At 42.0% G+C, this 22,222-nt stretch overlaps 2 protein-coding genes across 4 annotated transcripts; both read right to left on the bottom strand.

The window, feature by feature from the left end:
- Positions 1-419: 419 nt before the first annotated feature.
- On the bottom strand, positions 420-6,083 carry tal1 (T-cell acute lymphocytic leukemia 1). 2 transcript variants are annotated; one of them, XM_039815413.1, is made up of 4 exons: positions 5,785-6,083; positions 3,900-4,448; positions 3,404-3,522; positions 420-2,488 (listed from the first exon to the last, which is right to left on the bottom strand). In XM_039815413.1, exons 1-4 carry the CDS (start codon positions 5,841-5,843, stop codon positions 1,959-1,961), a joined length of 1,257 nt encoding a protein of 418 aa, XP_039671347.1. In that variant the 5' UTR covers positions 5,844-6,083; the 3' UTR covers positions 420-1,958. The 2 variants fall into 2 exon arrangements, with proteins under 2 accessions (XP_039671347.1, XP_039671348.1); XM_039815414.1 differs by having other exon boundaries at positions 3,434-3,522; positions 5,785-6,074.
- A 1,174-nt stretch (positions 6,084-7,257) lies between these two features.
- Positions 7,258-21,724, bottom strand: si:ch211-13f8.1. 2 transcript variants are annotated; one of them, XM_039815408.1, is made up of 10 exons: positions 20,981-21,724; positions 19,224-20,458; positions 17,009-17,081; positions 15,433-15,585; positions 12,433-13,604; positions 10,627-10,774; positions 10,015-10,243; positions 9,368-9,480; positions 9,050-9,231; positions 7,258-8,167 (listed from the first exon to the last, which is right to left on the bottom strand). In XM_039815408.1, the coding sequence occupies exons 2-10, from the start codon at positions 20,422-20,424 to the stop codon at positions 7,974-7,976; spliced, it is 3,465 nt and encodes a 1,154-aa protein (XP_039671342.1). In that variant the 5' UTR covers positions 20,425-20,458; positions 20,981-21,724; the 3' UTR covers positions 7,258-7,973. The 2 variants fall into 2 exon arrangements, with proteins under 2 accessions (XP_039671342.1, XP_039671341.1); XM_039815407.1 differs by having other exon boundaries at positions 10,627-10,777.
- Between the last annotated feature and the right edge of the window lie 498 nt (positions 21,725-22,222).

Here is a 22,222-nt window from a genome sequence, read left to right on the forward strand (position 1 = left end):
AAGCAACAACCCCTCTGCTAATTTCTTTTTAATGACCGCAGGTTGGTGAACATAACTTTTCCATTGCGTAAGTGAATTACTTTCAGGCGGTGGGAGTCTCAACCAGTGGGGCTGTTTCACAATGTGTACAGACACAACAGCGGGCAAATGAGCGCAGCGAAGGCTGTCAAAACCACTTTCACAATGGCAGGATATCCTGCAGGTCACGGAGCCACATTAACCTCTACAGGAAGTTGTCACTTGTTGGGAGGAAGTGAGGATACCAGCGTCCATTGGGGGAATTTCATGAGGAGGTTGTGGTTTCAACTCTGTACAGATAAGGTGTGGAACAGTTGCATGGAATGTTATGCCATTGCCTGCCTATAGGAATTTGTCAGTTTGGTTATGCAATTTTAAATAAGACCCACAACATTCTTGAGTGAGATCAAATACAAGGCTTTTCCTCTGTGTGTTTTATTCAGGAGTTTTGTATAAAATTCATTGATTTAACATTGGATATATTCATAGATACAGCTATCATACAACAAATATGTCATTACCAAACGTACAATGTCCCTTTACTGCAATTCATAAAATACCATAGTTACCAAAGGTACCAATATAGGCTACTAGGTCCTGCTGAAAAAGCAGAATAACCAACCACAAGTGAGCAATACGTAACTGTATTAATCAGAAAACTGCTGGTGTTGTTATGATATTAACACTGTGTGTGTGTGTGTGTGTGTGTGTGTGTGTGTGTGTGTGTGTGTGTGTGTGTGTGTGTGTGTGTGTGTGTGTGTGTGTGTGTGTGTGTGCGTGCGTGGGAAATGCGGCAATGAAGGGATTTATTTGTGTACCTTACTAAACTACAACTGCATTACAGTTTAAAAAAAACACTGAAACATTCATATCAAAAGGACTGCATGAGTCATTTCATGATATGACTCATGTATTTTGTACACTTTAAGAAACACTGCATGTCTTGTACCTCCACAGCAAATTTCAAATAGATATATTCATTCCCGGCAGTGAAATTGTTTAACTGTCTGTTGCCGTATTTGGTGTGGTTTTCTCACCACCAAAGTGTAACAGAAGTAAATGGTACCACATTTGATGTACTACGTTCAGTTGCTCGCTTTACATTTTGAGTCCATCTCGCCTCTTCATTCCTCTTTCCTCATGTCATGTCTCCCAAAAGACCATTTTGCTAGTAAACCCATTGACAAACACACTACAGTACATCTTAAACCACATGACTTGAACTCGAGTCACTGTTGTTACATTGTGCAGTGGAATTATAATGCTATTTACAATACATACGTAACTGCATGGGTACAATGGAGTCCAGTCGGTTCATTTAAGGCCTCCAAATGAGGCAAACTTACTTTTGTGTCATTTTTCTAACACATTAAATTTGATGGGCATAAATCTCCAGGGTTTATTCATTGATGTTTTAGTGCCATTTACTTGCAGCACTCTGCAAGCACATTGGACCTACGCACCATATTGAAATCGCTAGTGAAGCATTGGTCCAAATTTCAATATTACACATCTTTGTTAAGTTTTTCTTGATTGATATTTTGTCTGGTTTGTCTTGTTTTGTTTGCTTGATCTTTCTTTCTTTCTTTTTTTGTGTGTTTTTTAAATTATTTTAGAATATCCAGTCTTTGGACCTTTAAACCACGGAAAGTTATAATCTGCAGGTCATTCAAAGACATGAGACATGCAGAATTTACAAGTCTTTTGTTGGATCAAATTCAACCGCTCACCAATCAAACCAAGCTATTCATCAGTGCTGCCTCAGGTGTAGTGTGGAGACAGGAATGTACTCCACTATCTCACTACGTGGAGATTGATTCTCTTTCCTACACTGATGACTCAAAGCTAACGGGTCCTGAGCATATCCACCTCTATCTTAGTCCCTCTCATTGTTCTCTTTCAGTCTCAGGGGTTGTGTCCGTGGTCTATTGGCATCAGCATCATCGGCGACTGGAGCCATCTCTAGGGCGGCCATTGCGCCTCAGATCTCTAGCAGCTAGATGCAGCGGGGGCCCCCGTGAAGCTGTTAGAGTCCTTGGAGCTGGAGGCGAGTCCTGGTCCTCCATAAAGCTCTCAGGACTGCCCTCGGCATCACCATCAGGCAGGCTTCCACAACTGGAGCCTGGCGACATTGTCTCCAGAAGATCGTCCCTGGCCAAGCTTACTACTGTGTCCTGATGTGGTCCACCCTGAGGGCCCCCCTCGTGGGCCCCGACCCCAACCAGCAGCCCTGTTTCCCCATCAGTTGTGCTGCCAACATTCCTCCCTCCGTCCTGGTCGTCCAGGAGGTTGGAGAGGAAGCTGATGTACTTCATAGCAAGCCGCAGGATCTCATTCTTGCTCAGCTTCTTGTCTGGGGGGTGAGTGGGGATGAGTTTGCGAAGCTCCGCAAATGCCCCGTTTACGTTCTGCTGCCGCCAACGTTCACGACTGTTAGTGAAGATGCGACGTACAATCTTTGGCTGGCCAGCTAGCAGAGGAACATGGAGGAAATAGACATAGAGAGTAAGAAGAAGAGGCATTGATAGGATAACAAAATAATATGAAGTGCAGAACTGAAACCGGTCTGTAAAAGGGTAAAGCAATAAGAAATAATAAAAAGGGAAAAAGTAGCCACAGGAGAACAGATGCACACAGGTTTTGAGAAACATTTGTTCGTAGGAAAAACAAACAGATTTTATTGATAATCCTAAAAAATTAAGATGCAAAATTGTCCGTCCTACAGCCATGGATTTTTAGATGATGGAGCTATAGAGGTTTGCAAAATATAGTAGAATATGCTGTGTGCCAAATGTAAATGCAGTACAAGAAATGCTTGGTTGGGCATACCAAACCCAAGGAAAGGGTGTTGAGGAGACTGTGTTCTCCCAATTCCATTGTCTATGTACTTTTATATTTATTTAGGTATGATAAAATACCCCACTGCAGGTAGTCATCCTCCCGCCCTCAACAATAGTGTCTTCTAAGCTATTGTCGCCCTTGGAACACACCCAGTCTATCTTAATCCTTCAGCCCACTCTGCAGTAAAACCTTGGCATGGAGGCAGCAGCACCCCCATTCTCCACCCCTGAATATGGCAGTGAGTGGGCAGCAATGGAAAGGATGTTTCAAATTAAATAAACCCCAAATCCGCCTGAAAAGAGCTTACTTTAATGGCGTGCAGGTACATGTATTTGACATTTAGATTAGCAGCATTCATTTGAATTATGATGTATTTATTCCTCTGGGTTAAAAGCACTTTTTATTTTATTTTAGGTATCTTCTGCAACACTCAGATTTGGTAAGCTATAGATCCATGTCAGTGGATGAATGGCAATGGAGATGAGGAGGGGACGTTTAGGAGACTATATTGGCAGAAGGAGGACACAGCAGAAGTGCATCTTACCATACTTATAAAGATCTAAAATGCGCCTACCCTCGTCGAGTTCAACCTCATAAGGCGCCGGGCGGCGCTTTACCCTGTTGCTGGGGTACATGCTGTACTGCTCCGACTCCCCTCCGAGACTACAGCCACAGAAAGCAGACAAAAGGTGCACAGGTATGTGAGAAAAAAAAGAATTTCAGCATACATAATTTCCTTCATTGCATATAACCCTCATCACTCCCCACTCCATGCAGCAGGAGCACACACACACACACACACTCAGAAAAAACACACACACATTTATAGGCTAATTATCATCGTCATTGATGCACATATGCTGATAATGTCAACATAATGGGCTAATTCACAAGCATCTTTTCACACTTCAGTATAGCCTATTCCTGCATAATGGGGCAGCTAGACATCAAACTTATAGTGAACACTCACAATTATCAATGAAAACGTGCATTCGGGAAATGATATGATTTTTTTTCCCTTTTTCTGTTTCCACCTTTACCTGTTGATGGCGGCGAGAGGCTGCGCCAGGTTGTAGAGCATCGCCCGGGCCGGGACAGGAAACGCGTTTGGGCTCAGTTGGACCATTCGAGCGTCGTCTCGTTGCGGCGGCGGCAGCGGCAGCGGTGGAGGTCTGCGAAGTTCCGTGATCGGCACCAAATGGCTTTCAGTCCTCTGCTCCAGCGCTTTTATAGCGTCCCTCCTGGAGAGCTCGATCACCGGCACTTCCCTTTTCAGGTCAAGGGCGTTGTGAGAGGCAGTTTCCTTGGCAACGCCGTTGATGATGATGCTGATGCTGGTCCCGTTGCCTGAGTTCTGCAGAGGAGCGTCATCCGTCTCCTCAACCCCCTTGAAGCTCCCTCCCCTCTCCCTCTCCCCCTCCTCTCTCCTCGGCTCCTCTTCCTCCTTGCATCCATTCAGTCTGGAGATGATGGAGGAGTCCTCCCGCTTTCCAGGACCGGACTCTAAATCGGGACTTCCTGGACGAAGCTCCGGCTGCCGTTTTTCCATCATTTTGATACCGTCACCACTCGCTCGAGTCAGCTGCGTCCTAAATAAGATATTCCTCGATTAATTTATTGATCAGAGCAATATGCGACAGTTTGAATATAGCCTACTAGATAAATAACCAAGCTGTTGCTTCGCATGGAAGCTTATAGAAATGCAACAATCTATTATTAGCCTATAAGCCTTCTGCAATTCTGGTTCAATGTTTTTAATCATTATTATAGGCTGTTATTACTATTTCCAATTGCAGATTTAATATCTCTAACATAAGAAATAGTGTAAGAAAGACTAGGCTATGTTAATTCATTTTCTTAATTACTAGGCCTACATTTTGTTCAACATTAAAACAAGATTTAAAATAAATAAATAAATAAATAGGCTAAATAAAGCTCGAATGCAGACATTTTGCCACAAGGGATGATAACACTGATGCTATATGACAACTCAATTTAAAAATGTTTTAATTCTCGAGGATTCTTATCATTTTGTGAGTTGTTGACGGTTTCTTAACGTTAAACCGGCTGGGATGTGATAGCTACATTCCTTTTCAATTATTACAATTATTTCTCAGTTAAACGTTTTTAAACTTGGACACAGTGATATTTTTCAAATGTTAACTTGTTATTAACAATGAGCTTTATCTTTGTTTCTTTCTATGAATCTCCTATCCAAAGCTTGCTTGGCCTTCAGCACAGTCCATAACGTCCAGCTAATATCTTAATGTATTCAAACCGACGTTTGAGCTCTGCATTAAGTCACATTCAAATTCCTATTAAAAAGCTAATTCGGCTGCTATTAAGAGGTGAAATGATCGTCTTATAGAAAGAGTGTGCATGCCAGGACCACGAAGAGAGCTTGACGTCCATTCTTCGTCGAAATGAAATCCCTCCTTTTTTCTGTCTTCAGCAAATCCAAAAATAACCTTAGAAAAACTTGGACCTGATCATTTTCATAGATGTCAGAGTAGGTGGTGCAGCCCAATCCTTGTTTTATGGCGGTGTAGGCCATAGTGCTGTTGTTGTTAAAGCCGAACATCGAAGCCTTGTCATATTGAATACACACTGTTAGGTGTTTCCATAGTTAGTTTAACTCGACAAATGTCCGAGGAATTAATACATCTTTTATTATAAACGAACAACAGACCGCCAATAAAAAAAGCGCACTTTTATTTCTGGGAATTCTCCAATAGGCCTCGCATCCGTTATTAGCCTGTAGACATCCCGTACAGTCTCAACCATCCGATCGGACAATAGCATAAAATATAGGCGAAATATTTCGCACATAACACCAAAAAAATGCAGACGTTGGCAATCAAATTACAGCCTTTAGCAACAAGGAATACGCTGGTTTGAATAAAGAGGTGTATTTTTTGCACTTACCGTTCCAGCCGTGTTGTTGATGTTACTGTGTAAGTGGAGCCATTTTGTGAGTGGGTCATCCATGTCTGAGGTTTTTCTTTTTTTTCTGCCAGTTGTGGAGCAGCGTGTGTGTGTGTGTGTGTGTGTGTGTGTGTGTGTGTGTGTGTGTGTGTGTGTGTGTGTGTGTGTGTGTGTGTGTGTGTGTGTGTGTGTGTGTGTGTAGCTGAGTTATTCCTCGCCGCATCCAGTGCGCTCCCTCAGTATGGGGAGCGGAACACAGGCCGCAATGTGGCCGAGTGAGATAAGCGCACGGCAGCGGCCTCTTCATTCCCGATAAGCTCCTAAACCCATTATTTATGAAATGATTCATTATTATTTGGCTGTCGTGGGCTATATAGGCTTGTGGAGGGCAAAGCTTAAAAAAAAAAAAAAAGCAAACAGGCACAGCGCAACGGCCTGTAACAACGTGAGGTAGTATACTGTAGCCTAAGCTATTATTGGAGGTGTTTTAATTTTTTTGATGAAAGAAACAAAAGCTCAGGTTAAGCTGTTGAACTATTTATATTTTCAACAAAGGGGGGGTTGATAAGCCAATTTATCCTGCAATAAGATAACTGATGATAGCAGAGGGTCGTCTCTTTTTATATTTTGTCCTAAAAAAAAAGAAGAGTATATATACATTAATCCATATCCATTCCTGCGCCTTGAGGCTGGATGTGCTACTGATAGCCTACAACAGATTGCTAAATTGACAAGGGGGGTAATTATGATAACGATGCCTTAATCAAATGGGACACAATTCTTTATCAATCAATAAAAGCAAATAAATAAATAAATGTGCTGTTGCATGTCATGGTTTGTGTTGGGGGCCTTGGACGACGGTTCCCTCAGGCCCGTGGGGACTCATGGCAGGGGGAGATAAAAGCGAATCGGCTCCTGGACTCATCAGATAAAAGAGCAGCACGCTATCAGAGTACATTCAGGACAGCCTAAATGGTAGCAGGTACATCCTAATAACGGATTTTCCACACAGCTTTTTTCTTCTTCTTTTAGTCAAATACATTTATGAATTTAAATAATCGCATAAATTGTGTCAAATAAACTCGTGACATGGCAAAATACGGAGGAGGGCAGGCTGCGTCATTATGGATGTAAATGTGGATGATCTCGCACGTTTTTTTTAAGCCTAATGTTTAAAGAAAATAGCGAGCACCGTAATTAGTCACGACCTTTAAACAGACCTGTTGAAGCAGTAGTCACGACCATCATCCCACATCCTGTGCTTAACTATACACAGTCAGACATAATCCCTTTAAAGTTTTTTTGTAAAAAATCTTTTAAGGAAATCTAAATTGTGCCAAGATTTTTGTTGTTAGGGAGCACAGCACTACTTTAAGTCCAAATTAAAGATCAAAAATTTGCAAGTCAATAGACCTAATTGAGGCTGATTTACGTTTTTGTAGTTGAAGGCATAATTAAGGAATGCTACAAAAGTTTGACAAAATAAAACACATTTTATTAAAAAGAAGCCCAAGTCAATCATCTGAAATAATCAATAGGATTACATTTTAAATATGTGACAAAATATAGTTTTAATCACAAAGCATTTACAGTGTCAAAATAAATCACAATTTGAACATTAGAAAAGTGGAGTTGTTACATTGTTTTGATTGTCACAAATACTTAGGTCAAAATAAATGCAGTCAAGCCATTTTTTTATTTTTTATTTTGGAGAGTTTGTAAAATAGTTTTTAGGTAGGGTTTAATTTCACATAGCCTACTTTGTGAATAAAAATACCCCTATTTAACCATAAATAACAACCATGCACAGAAACAAGTTGTGCTGGATTGGAATCCGTATTTATAGGGTAACTTTTTTATTAGTATCACAATATATATACTCTGAAATCCAGTTTCTAGCTATAGCGTAGACCTCTACTGGCTCTATTTGGTTTTAGATTTGCCATTTTATTGATTTGTCGTTGTAATCCAAGTCCCTTGCAGTGTCATATTGTTGAACAATAGTTTGCACTTATAGCAAATGAACCTCTAACCCTGTTATCTCATGTAGCCATTTTGATATGTTAAACTGCACTAAAATACACACTGGCTATCCACCATGGGTTACAGTCCATCAGCAGTGTTTGCAGTGGTGAATTATGATCCATGGCTGCAGGAGAAATGGCTCTGTGCCATGCCTATCTTCCCAGTCAGCGCTGGTTACGTCGGGCCGGTACGATCCGGAGAGAAGCGGTGCTTTCCCGTGTCATGAGCCGCGTCACATGGTCCAGACTGAGTCCAGCCACTGCCTCTCCGTTCACCTGCAGAATTTCATCACCGATGCTAAGGAGACCTATGTAGGGGCCTTCGCCACCACCGTCACCCACTTTCTCTACATACACACCTGGGAGGGAAACAATAAGAGGGGAAGAGGAAGAAGGAAGACAGATGAAATAAAGGTGAAGGAATGGTTGGATAGTGTACGAACGAAGGGGCAAGTACATTTTTAATAGAGAAAAAAAAGGTAAAACAGAAAAAAGAAGATAGAGGTTGCCTTTGTGTTTAGTGAATCATACATAACTGTAATAATTAACAAATCAGCTTTACCACGAGTAAAACCATTAACAATTTTACATTTTAACAGTAAAGCCAAAGGCCAGTTTTTATCTGAAAAATGATATTTCAACTTAATTCTCTTTTTTCTATTCTATTTTCAAGATACACAACATATCATTGAAGAAGGGCCTAGCAGTTAGCTAGGGAAATAAAGTAACCACTGAAATGCAACAACTGCAAAACCTACAGTCTATAGTCTACATTTAAAGATTCCCATATGGTGAAAAGTGAGATTTCCATGTCTTTTTTATTATAAAGCAGGTTTAGGTGCTATATAAACACTGTGAAAGTATCAAAACACTTAATCCAGAGAAATGCACACAGCCCGTATTCAGAAACAGTGCCTTTAAAACAGCCGTCGGGACTTCTGTAAGGTTGTTATGTCACAGCTATACAATATATAGGTAGAAAGTGTTGCTACAGTGTCAGTAGTCATTCCCCGGCTGCAATGACGGTGCAGAGATGCAGACAGCGCAGATATGGAAGACGCAGAAACGCTTAAAGAGACAGGGGCGTTTCAGACAGAGGGTGAGTTAAGGTTTATTCAGACAGACATTATAAGAAAAATAATGTTTGTTTTTTTAAACCTTAAAACATGTGAACATGTTCTCGTAGAAACCACAAATACAAGATTGTCCCCTTTAGAGACAATGTGGATTCAAAAAGTTACCTGTGTCTGGTCGACCTTTGCCCCTTGAGATGACGAAACCAAAGGGACCATTTGGGGGTCTGACGAGCTCCAGGAGGAGGGTCCCATCAGGGAAAGCATGGGTGACCCGGCCCACGGGACGTGCAATTCTGGAGGCAAGTATATCTTCAACACTCAGGGCCTCGAGCTGAGGGCTATCAGGGCTGTAACAGGAGATATTTAGCTCTCGTTATTAGAAAATGAATGAAGTAAAACAATGTAGGATGTGGTTTAATAGCATATGTTGTTTTTTTTCTTTCTCTCTGTCTTTCTCTCTACTTATATTTCTATGCCACTTACCTAGGCGCCAGGCCGTACGGTATCTGCACCTCTCCCAATATTGTCGAGCGTTCTGTTCTTCTCTCTAAACTCTGCACAGAGGAGGCTTTGCGCAGCTGGGCCAGTGGCAGCACCTAGTGGCAAATAAATGGCACTGTAACAAATTGTGTTTTTTCATACTGGCAAAATCACCAGTTTGGCTTTTGGAAGCATAACTTTTTGGTTCTAACACTCCTCTAAAACTAGCAAGTATGTGTTTGGCACCACACATACACATTATGCAAATAGACGCTGTGATTGTCTGAAACAGAAAGTTGTTTACATCTGTTTAGTGTACTCTTACAGCTGCAGAGAGGACAAGAATGGCTACAACAAAAAGTGTAAGAAAACAACCTGAAATGCATTATCTGTGCTCCCATTATCAGGCAGAAAGGTTGGTAATACTTCAAAGCCTTGGTCCACTGTGGCAAATAAGTAGTGAAAGGCACTTCAAAGCGGAACTGGAAGTTTAAAGACATGTAAATAAGACGTTTTCTCCCTACGGCCTTCCCTTTTTGAGGTAAAAATAACATCTATTTGATGTGGTGAAATAAAATCATAGACGGTACAGAGCAGCACAGCAGTCCTGAACAAACGTGGCCTGAACAATGTTTGCTACTCTTGCTCACCGTGTGCAGCGTTTGCAGTGAGGGTGTCCTCTGCATGCGATGGTCTGCGATGCTCTGCAGTGGTCTGCGCGTGGGGCTTGGGGAAGCAGAGCAGACTCGGGGGGCAGTGGGAATACTGAGCTGTTCCATGCTGCTGGAGCGGCCTCCTTTCACCAGTCTACCCACACTGTTCAGACCAATGGAGGAAAAGAAGCGACGCAGGAAGAGCTTTGGCCGTCCATCCAGCTTTCTGTTCAAAGAAAGTTAGACATATATATTTGACAGTTATAGAGATTCAAAATGTATTATTATAGACATAATTACATCCCCAACTTAACAAGGGATAGAGATTGTTTATGAAGAACTGTGAAATGATTATTTTTGCTTACAGTTTTATAATTCTACTATAAATGGCCTTAACAAGTAAGAGTCTTCATTACCAGAAGAGGGCAGGATTGTCTTGATATTCACAGAATATTTTTAATAATGACATCCTGTGGACTGTAGTAGGTCAGGGTTTTAATCCCCTAACTGCTAGCAGTCTGGCACGCTCAAGCCGTTTGGGGAACAGCATGGTGGGGGCAAAGGATTTATTGCCTAAGCTACGACAAGAGCATTGTTATCTTGGCTTACCTGGACCCGTCAGAGTTTTCCTCCCATATGGCCTCAGCTTTCAGATGTTCTGCTCTCAACAGCTCCGCTCTGAGGTCCTCAGTTCGAGGAATAGCCAGGCCACGAAGAGCAGGACGACACTCAGGACCAGAACCAAGATCACTCAGACCTGCTGGTAGAAAAGGATGTACTGAGTGGTTGTCAAATAATCATTCTCAAATATTATTTTCTATTCTATTCTATTGCATTCAATTCTGGTCTGTTCTGTTCTGTTCTATCGTATTGTATTTTTTTTTCCAATTCTATTCTATTATGCAAAAGTTGAAATGAGATTATGTGAATTTCTTAATAAACTAATTTCAGTTTGTGATATTTGAACTTCTGCAGAAAGTAAAGTTCTAGGTCCAATTAAGTCCTGCATTTAAGTACAATTTTAAGGTCTTGTTCTTTACTTGATGAGTAGTTATGTTACTTTCTACCACTTTCTACATATACATGTATATAATTCATCGGGAATAATATCCATTAACATAATATTCTATTCTACGTAATGATTACTTTTAATTTTTATATTTAAAGTGACTATATGTAACTTTTAAATGTTTCTGAAACTGTGTAATATTCCATCTCATGATCATAAATGGCCTGTAACAGCAAACGAGTCTAACAGTGAAAAGAACGCTATTTTTATATAGTTTTTATTAATGCCTCTGCCCGGGTCCGATTTTTCCCGCAAAGTCACAGAATGATTTACGGCAGGTAGCCGGCGCTACAGCAACACATTCAACACAAAAAAAGCCTGTGTTATTGTATCCAGCCAGGTAAAAGGTAGCAGGAGATGTCTTAATGTAGGCCTAATTGTATTTTTATTTTATTTTATAAGTTATCTGCTGTAGTTATGGATGCTACTGGGGCAAAGAAGAAAATGAATCAAAGAACAACTAAAAGCTAAAAGGGGAAGTGAAAGACGACAGGCGAAACCGAGTCAATCTTGGTCGGGCTTTTAACAGATGGAGACAATTACTGGATTGTAAATGATTCAAAAATGACCCCGAATTGCCCCTCAGGTATGTAATATGTCTATTTCATTCATAAAATAACTTTACAATGCGCAATGTGGTTGTACGCTAGTACCCATTTAGTGCAGATGTTTTATTCCTTTTAGTCTTTGTTTGTGTTGGCCTACTATTTTCTTTTCCCTTGTCCCCCTGTACTTGTGTAAAGCGTCCTTGGGTTTCATGAAATGCACTATATAAATCAAAGTTATTATTACGTTGGTTGCTACAACAAACTCTTAATGCTTTGGCTCGTGACACAGTGACAGTGATACCCGGTTTAGCTCACGAGACATCCAAAGTAGGCTAAGTTACCGTATGCAACACTTGAAATGCAACAATGCATCTGTAAGGTATTCTCTTATTGTAAATGAATGATTATCTGTCTGAGAAAAACATTCATCGCAACTACATGACCTCCCTGTATTGCTAACTCCTAGACCTTCACGACGCCTTCACGTGTGGTAAAAACACTACCGCTTTTGTCCAAAGGGGCCGCTAAAATCAATACAAACTGAAAGTAGCCATTTCAAGTACATTTAGCTAATAATACTTAATTAAATGGACTTTTTACTATACTATTAGTATATAGTATTGTTATGGTGGCATTACTAGTCAAGAATAGATTACGTCCAGAATAGTAAATCCTCTCATATGAATGAACAGTATTATTCTATGACATGTAAATTACAGAAACTACAGGTACTGAAATCTCTATGTGACCTTCCAGGGGAAATTAAATCTATCTATGGCATCCTCAATGACCACTCACCTGCGCCATCTGGAGTGGCATCCCAGACTTCAGCCGCTGGTAGGTCCGTGGTGAGCCGGGGTGGGGAGTACCTCAAGGTGGACGGCCTGATATAGGGCACTGGGTTGCTTGTTGCAGGGGTCCCTTGGGCTACAGCCACCGCACACTCCCTTCTTGCCTCTGGAGAGTCCAGGAGAGCAGAATGCTGGGGTCCTCCCTCACCTCCCTGATTTGAGGTAACCTGGAACTGTACTGTGGACTGACCTGCAGCAGAACGGTTTCTTGAACTTGACTTCAGAGCTGACTTTATAGGCAGCGATGGGGGAGGTGATTCCCTCAATCCATCAGATGCCTCTAGCAAACGGGGCTCCAGAGCGACGGGGCTTTCTGGGGCGAAGGACACAGCTCTGCTCAAGTTGAGCCTGTTCCTAGGATTTGAGTTACGCCGCTGAGCCCAAGACGGACCGTAAGGGCCATGGCCAGACTCCAGCCGACTTTCTCCTTTCCTGCTCCTTCTCCTAAGTTTCCCAAACCCTGATGATTTCCACCCTGTGCTGCTCTCTTTATTTTCCCCTAGCACGAAAGCGCCAGCAAAAGTGACAGTTAGAGGAGCTTTAGGACGAGTGCTTGCCTCTGGCTTGTTATGAGGCACCCAGCGAGGAGACGCTTTCACCCGTGGGTCCTCAGGCTGCTGTGGCTCAGTGTTTTTTTGCTCTGATGGTGATGAGACAGGCTGAGGCTCCCTGACTACAGAGCCACATGCCTCACATTTCTTCACCAGCACTATTATCTCTTTAATCACTGTTGTCGGTTCACCACTGACTCCCGCAACTTCTTTCTTCTGTGAAGGAGGCATGGAGACACTTCGATGGCTTCTGCTCCTCTCTGAACCACTACTGCTAGAATCTGTATTACTGTCTTTACTCTTGGACTTGGGCAAGCCAGGCCTGCTACGCTGTCTCACTCTATCCAAGTACCGAGACTCTGCTTCTTTCTCCGATTCGTCCTCGAAGCGCACCCGTGTGGGTGAGCAACCATACCGTCTGGATCGACAACCTTGGTCACCGGGGGAAGTGTCTCGTTGGTTGGGGACGAGGAGGGGACCAGATACAGTTTGAGCTGCATGATCTTCTTTGGTTTGAACAGCTTTCTGCACTGGCGTTGAATTGGTAGACTCAACTTGCTGTTTCTTTCTGCAAGAAATAACACGTAAGTGCATATTACAGACAGAGAGTTGTGTTGAACTAACTTGTAAGCTAGTATCTTATGAAAGTAAAGCAAAACTGAAAATGAAAGTAAGACTGAATGTCAGCCATCTCAGCAACAGACCAGGTAGATAAAAGACCTCTTCAAAATAACATATATATAATAATTTCTGGTGATTAAATAAACAAATGACACGATAAATTGCAATGAGACATACAGTACATGTAGTGGCTACAGGTAGGTTTGCTGCACAATCAATGTAGGATCCAATGCAAATGCAAATTAAGGGAATGCATCCTGCTGCTATAAGGTAGCCTGGCATTGCCAGACTAATTCGCAAATGCGTATGCATCAATTTCCAAGGGGCGTTATCAACTGGGCAGACCAAAATGCCTACCATAGACTAGCTCAGGACGCAATTAGATAGACCTACAACCCACAGCAACGAAACAACGTAGCACAGAGTGACACATGCAGGTTGAGGAAGTGCTTATGGTCCGTTTTGAAGCAGGAAAAACAAATTGCGGACGAGTCACAAACTTTATCAAATTACAGCTGCACAATAGCCTACACTAAAATGTGTGTCTGAAAACATTTTAGGCAAGTTATAGGCAATACAGTAACAGAATCTTGATTCATATTTGATCAGTGCTGACTAGTTTGAATTTAGTCTATATCGACGACGTTTCATTTACGGGATTGTTCCGGTGCCCACCGTAACTTCCGACGGATGTCCCTTATTTTGATGTCTGTCACCTTTCGCTTTCTTTGTGTTGGAATTTTAAACTCCGGTCAATTTATGAGGACTATGGTTAACTGCTCCTCAGATCTCTGCGAGGTAAATCCAGACAGCTAGCTAGACTATCTGTCCAATCTGAGTTAAAACAAAACTTTTGATAACAATTTTTCCACACACGTTCCACCAAAACAAGTTCCTTCCTGTGGCTATTTTGCAGCGGCACCGTTGCTCCGTCCGGCGAGAAGATAAGCTGATTGCGATTGGTTTAAAGAAATGCCAATAAACCAGTACACGTTTTTCTCTCGTCCCAGAATGCTGTGTGGACTAGCCAGACCCTCCTCCGCGGTGCTGTGCAGGAAGTTCTGGCAATGCGAGACTAGTTTGAAATTGATCCAAGTTTTGTAAGCCTGGTAAGTTGCAGTAGAAGAAGAATGCCAGTTACGTTCAGTAACTTTGTTCAGTAACTACATTCAAACATGACGCTACTCTGTCAGTCATAATCTTAAACCGGCCCCACATGAGGTAAATAGTTGTGATTGGTCCGTCCAGAGCCTGGTCAGCTGTATTTCTGTCTGAACAGGGAGGAGCCAGATGTATCTGCCAGAGCAAATGAAACATGAGCAGGGCAGATTTGTCTGCTTCCCAGGCTAGATATAAGGGGATTTCAGCAAACAAAACTGTGTGACGTATACACTATTACATGAACAGAATGACACCAAACATTTTCTCAACATTGTAATTACAAAGCAGGTCAGGTTCCAAAGCTTCAACTTATTTTCAGTTATGCAACATTAGCTTTGCTAAAACATGCCACGTGCAAGTGAAGACATGCAGAGAGGAAGATGGGGATGGAAAGCTGAGGGATAAACAGATAAAGGAAACTAAAAGACAGAGACAGTGATAGCATCAAAGCATCTTGCATAAAAGTTATTAACTTGTCATAAATGGAACTTGTTAGCACACCACTGATTCTGTGGATGCAAAACAGCACAAACACAAGTGGGACATTCACAGTCTCTAACATCTAACTTGTGAATATGCCAAAGAGGTCATAGCCCATGTAAGTAGATACTTACACGGTGGATCGCTGATCAGAATGGGAGCGCCTGCAGGGGCGATCGCCTTTAATGTGATTGGAGCGAGCCTTGAGTCGTGCTCGCTCCAGAAGAAGCTTGGCTTGCTCATGTCTTGGGCTCAGAGGATGTTCATCACTGATTACAAGAAGTGACCTGATGATCGAGAAAAAGATGAAATTAGAAAAAATAAAAAATTATTTAGACGGTGAGAACAGCAAGGGAATGTATAGAGTTGATTGTGATGGTTATATCGCCATCTGTTTGAGTGAAATGTTATATCTGATGAAGTCTTTACATGTGCAAAGCTTATGGTGTGTTGTGACATATCCAGCAACATCATATTCCCAGCGGATTGATTTAACATTGAGTAACTCAAGCTGCGTGTCCTAAGCTGTTTTATGTAATATAGACTGGGGCGTGGCTCTGGTGGTGAGCAGCAGAGAGAAACGTCATCCTTCCATCTATCCTTATGCCCAGCAGCTAAGCTCTGCATTGTGCTTCATCGTCTCTAGTCGTCTTTATCCCCTGGCCCAGTGATAAAGATAGCATGATACACCAGCCATGTGGATTATCCTTGTAATGGACTGAATGTGATTCATTCTCTCCTGGGTGTCAGGAGAAGAACATATCGTGTTTCCATAGATTATAGTTTGTCATGTAATTTTTTTGTATCCCAATTTGTATAATTAGCAGCCTGTTTTGGTACCTCATGCAGCTGTTTTATTCTGCAGTTAATAATGATGATGACCATAATGCACTCTATAATAATAATAATATGGCCTCTAAAACATTGCCACCATTGCAAAAGATAAACTGAAAACCTGATCAAGTAATGAGCCAAACTTTATGTTTAACACATTTATTTATCTATCTATTCATTTTGTTTCACTTACTTGAAATCAAATTATGGCTGGAAGAAATAGTCGAACTTTCTCACCTGGAGAGAATACGGTTCTCGCTATCAAACAAACTGAAACTGTTCAACAGGATTTGGCATCCCCTTCTCCAATACACTGATAACTCAGACTGAATAGTTGTATAATATTGATGACTCCGTTTGGAGTTACAGGATGTAAAGTCCCAGGAAAGGTTGGTGAGATAAGGGGGTAGCTATGTATATGTCATTTTTTTGTTTTGTTTTTGTTTCTAACTCTAAAGTGAGGACAAATTTGTAACACTACATTTTTTTTTATGACAACACTTATGAGTACAAGTATGACTGCTTCAAGTGTGGCCTGAAGTTTTTGTCTGGGGACTCATTCACAATTATTACAAGGTTTTAAGACTTTATCTCTACTCACAAAGTATCATAAATACACAAAAGTGAATATCAGCAATATACTGTATTTGATATTTATACTTCTTTCTGAATATATTATATTTGTATGAGTTGTTTATGATATTGTTTATATATTTGTTTGAAACTCCAGCTGCTTCAATCCAGGAAAATACAATAGACTCTAAATTCCCACAAGTGTAGCTGTAGAGTGAAAAAAGGAGAGGCTATAAATTGTGCATATAGGAGTTGTATGTCACCACCCCTGCCAAGTACATAAAGAAGCTTTGAATTGCTCACCTCAAATATGGTTCAAGTTCTTGAGCAAGAATGGCTGAGTCTGAGCTGTCTGAACCCCCATGGGCACCTGGGACTGGCATAACACAGAGAGGAAAAGTACATATCACAGCACATCTGATATGAATACAATGTGGATGTAAAAGCTTTAAAAGTGATCCAAAGGTTTTATGCCCACAAAACATGCATTTACTGTCTTTGTTTCCCTCTACATTTAGCTAACTAGTGTATTATTCTAATTTAGGGTTCTGTTCCTATTAAGTGTCTCATGTAGTGCTTGTTTGGGGGAAACACTACTGCCAAGAAAGCCATCAGCTATAATGTAGCCTCACATTGCCAGACTTATCTCAACAGCGCTGTGTCAGCGATGCAGTATGGTCTGACTACACAGCCTATCTATTGTGGGATAAGAGAAAAAAAGGCTCTGGCTTGTTTGTATTTCTTTAAACCAATCACACACTTGGGCGACGCTAAGCCCCTATAGCGGAGATAGCAAGAGGGGAGGGGCATCCGGCGTGGGCTTTATCCCAGCAATGTACATCCGTTGTGCCAGCAGGGACATTGGTTGGTATTAAAATAATTGGGTCTTAGTAAGATCACAAGGATTTTCATAAACCTTCATACCATTACATCCAGTGACAGTCTCATAGGTTATCCCTGACTGATCCTTAATGTCAGTCACAAAAACAACACAGGTTACGCAACCGCTGAAAGACAGATAAACGCAGATTTCCCAGAGACAAGAGGGAAACATCACCTGATCATCATGGATTTACCCATCTGGATTGCACTGACTGTACTGTTATTGACACACTCAGACACGCACACACGGGACACATATACAGTATCACAAATACATAGTATGGGAAAATACAAAGTCTGTCACCTAACATGATTACAAAGACATCCATTAGCACACAGATAGAGCTACAAAAGCAGGGACACTTCCCCCACCGCTTTGACTGCTAATAATAGCAACATCCTCATGCACATCTGCACATCTGACATCTGTTCAACACTGGGAATCAGCCAGGTTACATACAGCATTTCTATAACATCATTGGTAGACAGACAAAGGCTTTCATAAGGAACTTTGAGTGGTTGCGAAAACTGGCAAGTATTCTAAGCAGACAAATGTGTTAACATTATGAAAAAGCTTTATAATGTTTTTTTGGGAGGGATGAATTTCCTGTCTCCACTCTGTAACAGCAACAGACCACCATACCAGCGAACAACATTTACTACACTTCCCATATTAGTGAAAATTACGTTTAAAAAGAATAAACCAAATCTTTCATTTAACCTGTGTGGACTGTTGTGTAACGTATATAAACATACAGGAATGCCTCTTTCTGCTGGGTTTTATTTTAACTTACACAACAGAATGTAATAGATTGTTACGGCTCAGAGTCAGACAGTTTAATGTCACAGTCAGAGGCTTTAAAACACTTAGTCAGTAATCTTTTATGTAATGCAATCCTTTTATCAACACCTCAAGATGAGGAGGGGGATCTTATCAGTGACTGGGCCCCAAATTGGTCTCTGAAACCACGAAAGGGGGAGGTATGTCCCTAAATGTATTTTAAAGGTCCCATGGCATGAAAATGTCACTTTATGAGGTTTTTTAACATTAATATGCGTTCCCCCAGCCTGCCTATGGTCCCCCAGTGGCTAGAAATGGTGATAGGTGTAAACCGAGCCCTGGGTATCCTGCTCTGCCTTTGAGAAAATGAAAGCTCAGATGGGCCGATCTGGAATCTTGCTCCTTATGAGGTCATAAGGAGCAAGGTTACCTCCTCTTTCTCTGCTTTGCCCGCCCAGAGAATTTGGCCCACCCATGAGAGAGAGAGACATCATGGCTTTCAAATGAGCAAAGTGGCAGTTGGTCAAGAACACACCCCCACCCTCCACCTTGCCCCCCTCTCTCTCCTCAATCCTCAATAGAATTTAAAAGCTACAGACACAGAAATGGCACATCTTAAGGAAAGCTCATTGTGGGACTGGCTCTAGTGGCTGTAATTCTGCACCAAGGCTGAATTTTGGGAAAGAGACTTCAGATACAGTATTAGGGGACCACTAAGGTCTATATAAAAGCATCCAAAAAGCAGCATGTCATAGGACCTTTAAGTCAAGCTTTTTTTCAAGCCTTATTTATTATACTTATTTATTTGCAAAGTTTTCACATTTAACTACATACCATTTTCCTTAACAGACTTACCTTTACAATCCACTCTGCATGTTTTGTCTCCATAATAGCCGACACTTTCTGCCTCACTCTGCTCTTTCTCCTCTCTGCAGTTTTGTTGTCTTTCCTTTAACTTTGCATAAGCTCTCTGCTTCACCTTCAATTTCTCATCAGCAGAGAGTACATCACTTTGTGAAGACATGCTCTCCCAGCTGTCTGAACTGCACAGTCCTTTGGCTAGGTCAGCATCTAACTCCTTCTGCTCACACCTGTCCAGGTAGCACTCCACGCTGTCCGAGTGTTTGAATTCCGAGGATGCTTCACTATCATCCATCACAATTCCCACATCACTCCTGATGCCTTTTTCGGCTGGTTTAGACTTCCTTTGAGGCTCTGCCAGCGCTTCTGTCTGAGTATGGTCCTTCAAAGGTAAGGTGGTGGGTGTGTTGTTAGGAACAACACCATTTAGAAGCAATGTTTCAGGGCGTGCCACTCTCCAGAAGCCCTTGGGTGGTACCCAGCGTCTGGTTGACGTGGAAGACGTGGAAGAAGAAATGGAAGATGTAAAAGCAGTGGAAGCAGGAATGGAAGAGAGCATAGGTAGAGGAGGAGGAGGGGATGGGTCATCCTTACTGCTGCTCGAGTTATCAGACAGAAGACTCTCCAGACTGGTGCCCTCCCCAAGCCCATAAAGCTGGCTTGTCAGAAAACTGACCTGGTCCTCTGTTCTCTCTGACCTCTCGCCCTCAGCTTCCTCTCCCTCCTCGAACACCTTCTCTCCTCGTGCTTCAGCTGGAGGGCTGTGGATCTGGAAGCTGACTTGCACCTCTACCTCCTCCTCTTCATCACTACTGCTCAAGTTCTTTGCAGCGCCTGATCGCCACGAGAGGGCAGGCAGAGATACTGGACCCTTTCCTCTGGGCCTCTGTCTGAGAAGGACTTCAGATGAAATCTGCCCAGTTGGACTGCTCACTAAGACCTCTGTTTCCAACCATTCTCTTTCTTTCTCTCGATCTCTCCCTCTCGTCCTTCTCTGTGTGAGTGACTTCACCTTGGTCTGTAGTGCATGCACAGCAGAACTCTGAGGAGGAGGAAGTTGGGTGCCCAGAGGGGGTGCTGGGAACACAGGTTCAGGGACAGGGCCAGTGATGAGTCCCCAATTAATGGGAATCCCAGTAGGTAAAGGGGAACTGGATTTTGCTTGGATCTTATCAATCACCTTCTCTTCCTCCATTGGCCGGTCATGCACAGAGTAGCCCAGACAGATCCTTTAGATAAAAAAGGGAGGTTTTATGCATGAGGACAAAACCACGTCTCTTACATCTGTTCTACATCTCTGTTACCAGCAACTTTCTCTCTGATCTGCCTGGTGAGGAGATATGTAATGTGGATTCAGTCATGTTGACTTATCCACTGATTACTTCGCAGTGCACAGGATAATCCTCTAGAATGAAAATAAGCAACTGCTGCCTGCAACTGAGCCCCTGCACAAAAAACAATATTTTGAATGTTTGTTGTCACGCAAAATCAACAATATGCATGAAACAAAACTGTCTCTATAAATGAGTTATACATATTCAATAAAAAAGCAGAGAATAAAATAATTATTCAGCCTTAAGAAATTTACATATTCAAAGATTTTGTGTCATATATGCCTACTGTAGATCATAGCACCTCGCAATAGTCCAATACAACATATATCATACGTGAACAAAGTAACCTTCAAAACACATTCACTTAAGCCATATTTAGTTACATAAATGGGCTAACACACACATAGTGTAGGCTACCTGAATATTTAGTGAAGATGGTGTCCTTTAAAACGGAGTTCCAGCGTTGACCATGGTAAGAAGGTTATGATATAGATTCTGGTGGAACTGCACAACTATAAGTTACCATCCATTCTAAAACCTGCGCCAACCGTGCAGATATGCAGCGCGCATCCTCAGGTCGGTCGCCAACATACTCGAGGAGAAGGAGAAACTTTCATCTTCCGATAAAAAGGGAAACCAAATGCATGCACCATCTCTCAATGTTTCTCCAGATCCTTGTGTTGTGCTTCCACTCACTGTCTACACTGCTCCTGGTCCAGGCAGTGTCAGGCGAGCCAGCGGCATCTCAATCATGATTGGTCCGGTAATCCCTTCAGAAATCAGTGGGATTAGACAAAAATGGAATACAAAAAAATGCCTGCTTTGATTTCGTCCATTTCTAAAGAACCCGTTGCAGAGTGAGCTCGTTGCGTAGGCATTCAGACATACGGCATTCAGACACACACAAACACACACACACACACACACACACACACACACCGACTCCCATGCAGTAGGCTAAGCCAATGAAAAAATATAAAAATGGGCTTCAGCGAGATACCCACAACTGTCATTCCTGAGATAGTGATATGGTTTCTGAAGATAGGCTACAGTAGACATAGGCTACGTGTTTTTAAGAATAGCCTTATTTTAAATCGTAAAAACATCTGTCGGCTGATTCTTATTTGTCAATACCTCATCCCTCCCTCTATCTCAGTTCATCCAAATCTGTCTCTCTCTCCCTCTATTTCTATCTCTCTGATTTCATACACGCTTGCGCGCACACACACACACACACACATACACACACACACACACACACACACACACACACACACACACACACCCCCCCCCCCCCCACAACACACCCACACAATAATTGGGACAATGTTCTACTTGCCAGTTGTCACAATCCCCAGATGTGAACCAACCGGATCCGACTCGACTCTGGCACATGCTGCTCCGTTTTGGTGTTGGGGCGGGCCGCCCCCCAACCCGCAGAGGGCGCCAACAGCACACAAACCACACTTTACATTAACAAACATTATGAACTATCTATAATAATTCTCTCATACCTAAATTAACCTAATATTCCTTGCACCTTTTGGCCCGCCTGCATAAACAATACAGCCTTTTCTTATTGTTAAACAGTTTGTCAATATTTGTTTAAATGAGCTATAGGCCTATATGTTTTTTGTAATATTTCTATTTTCTATACAG

The sequence above is a fragment of the Perca fluviatilis genome, chromosome 11 (genome assembly GCF_010015445.1).
Source record: "Perca fluviatilis chromosome 11, GENO_Pfluv_1.0, whole genome shotgun sequence".
Lineage (NCBI taxonomy): Eukaryota > Metazoa > Chordata > Actinopteri > Perciformes > Percidae > Perca > Perca fluviatilis.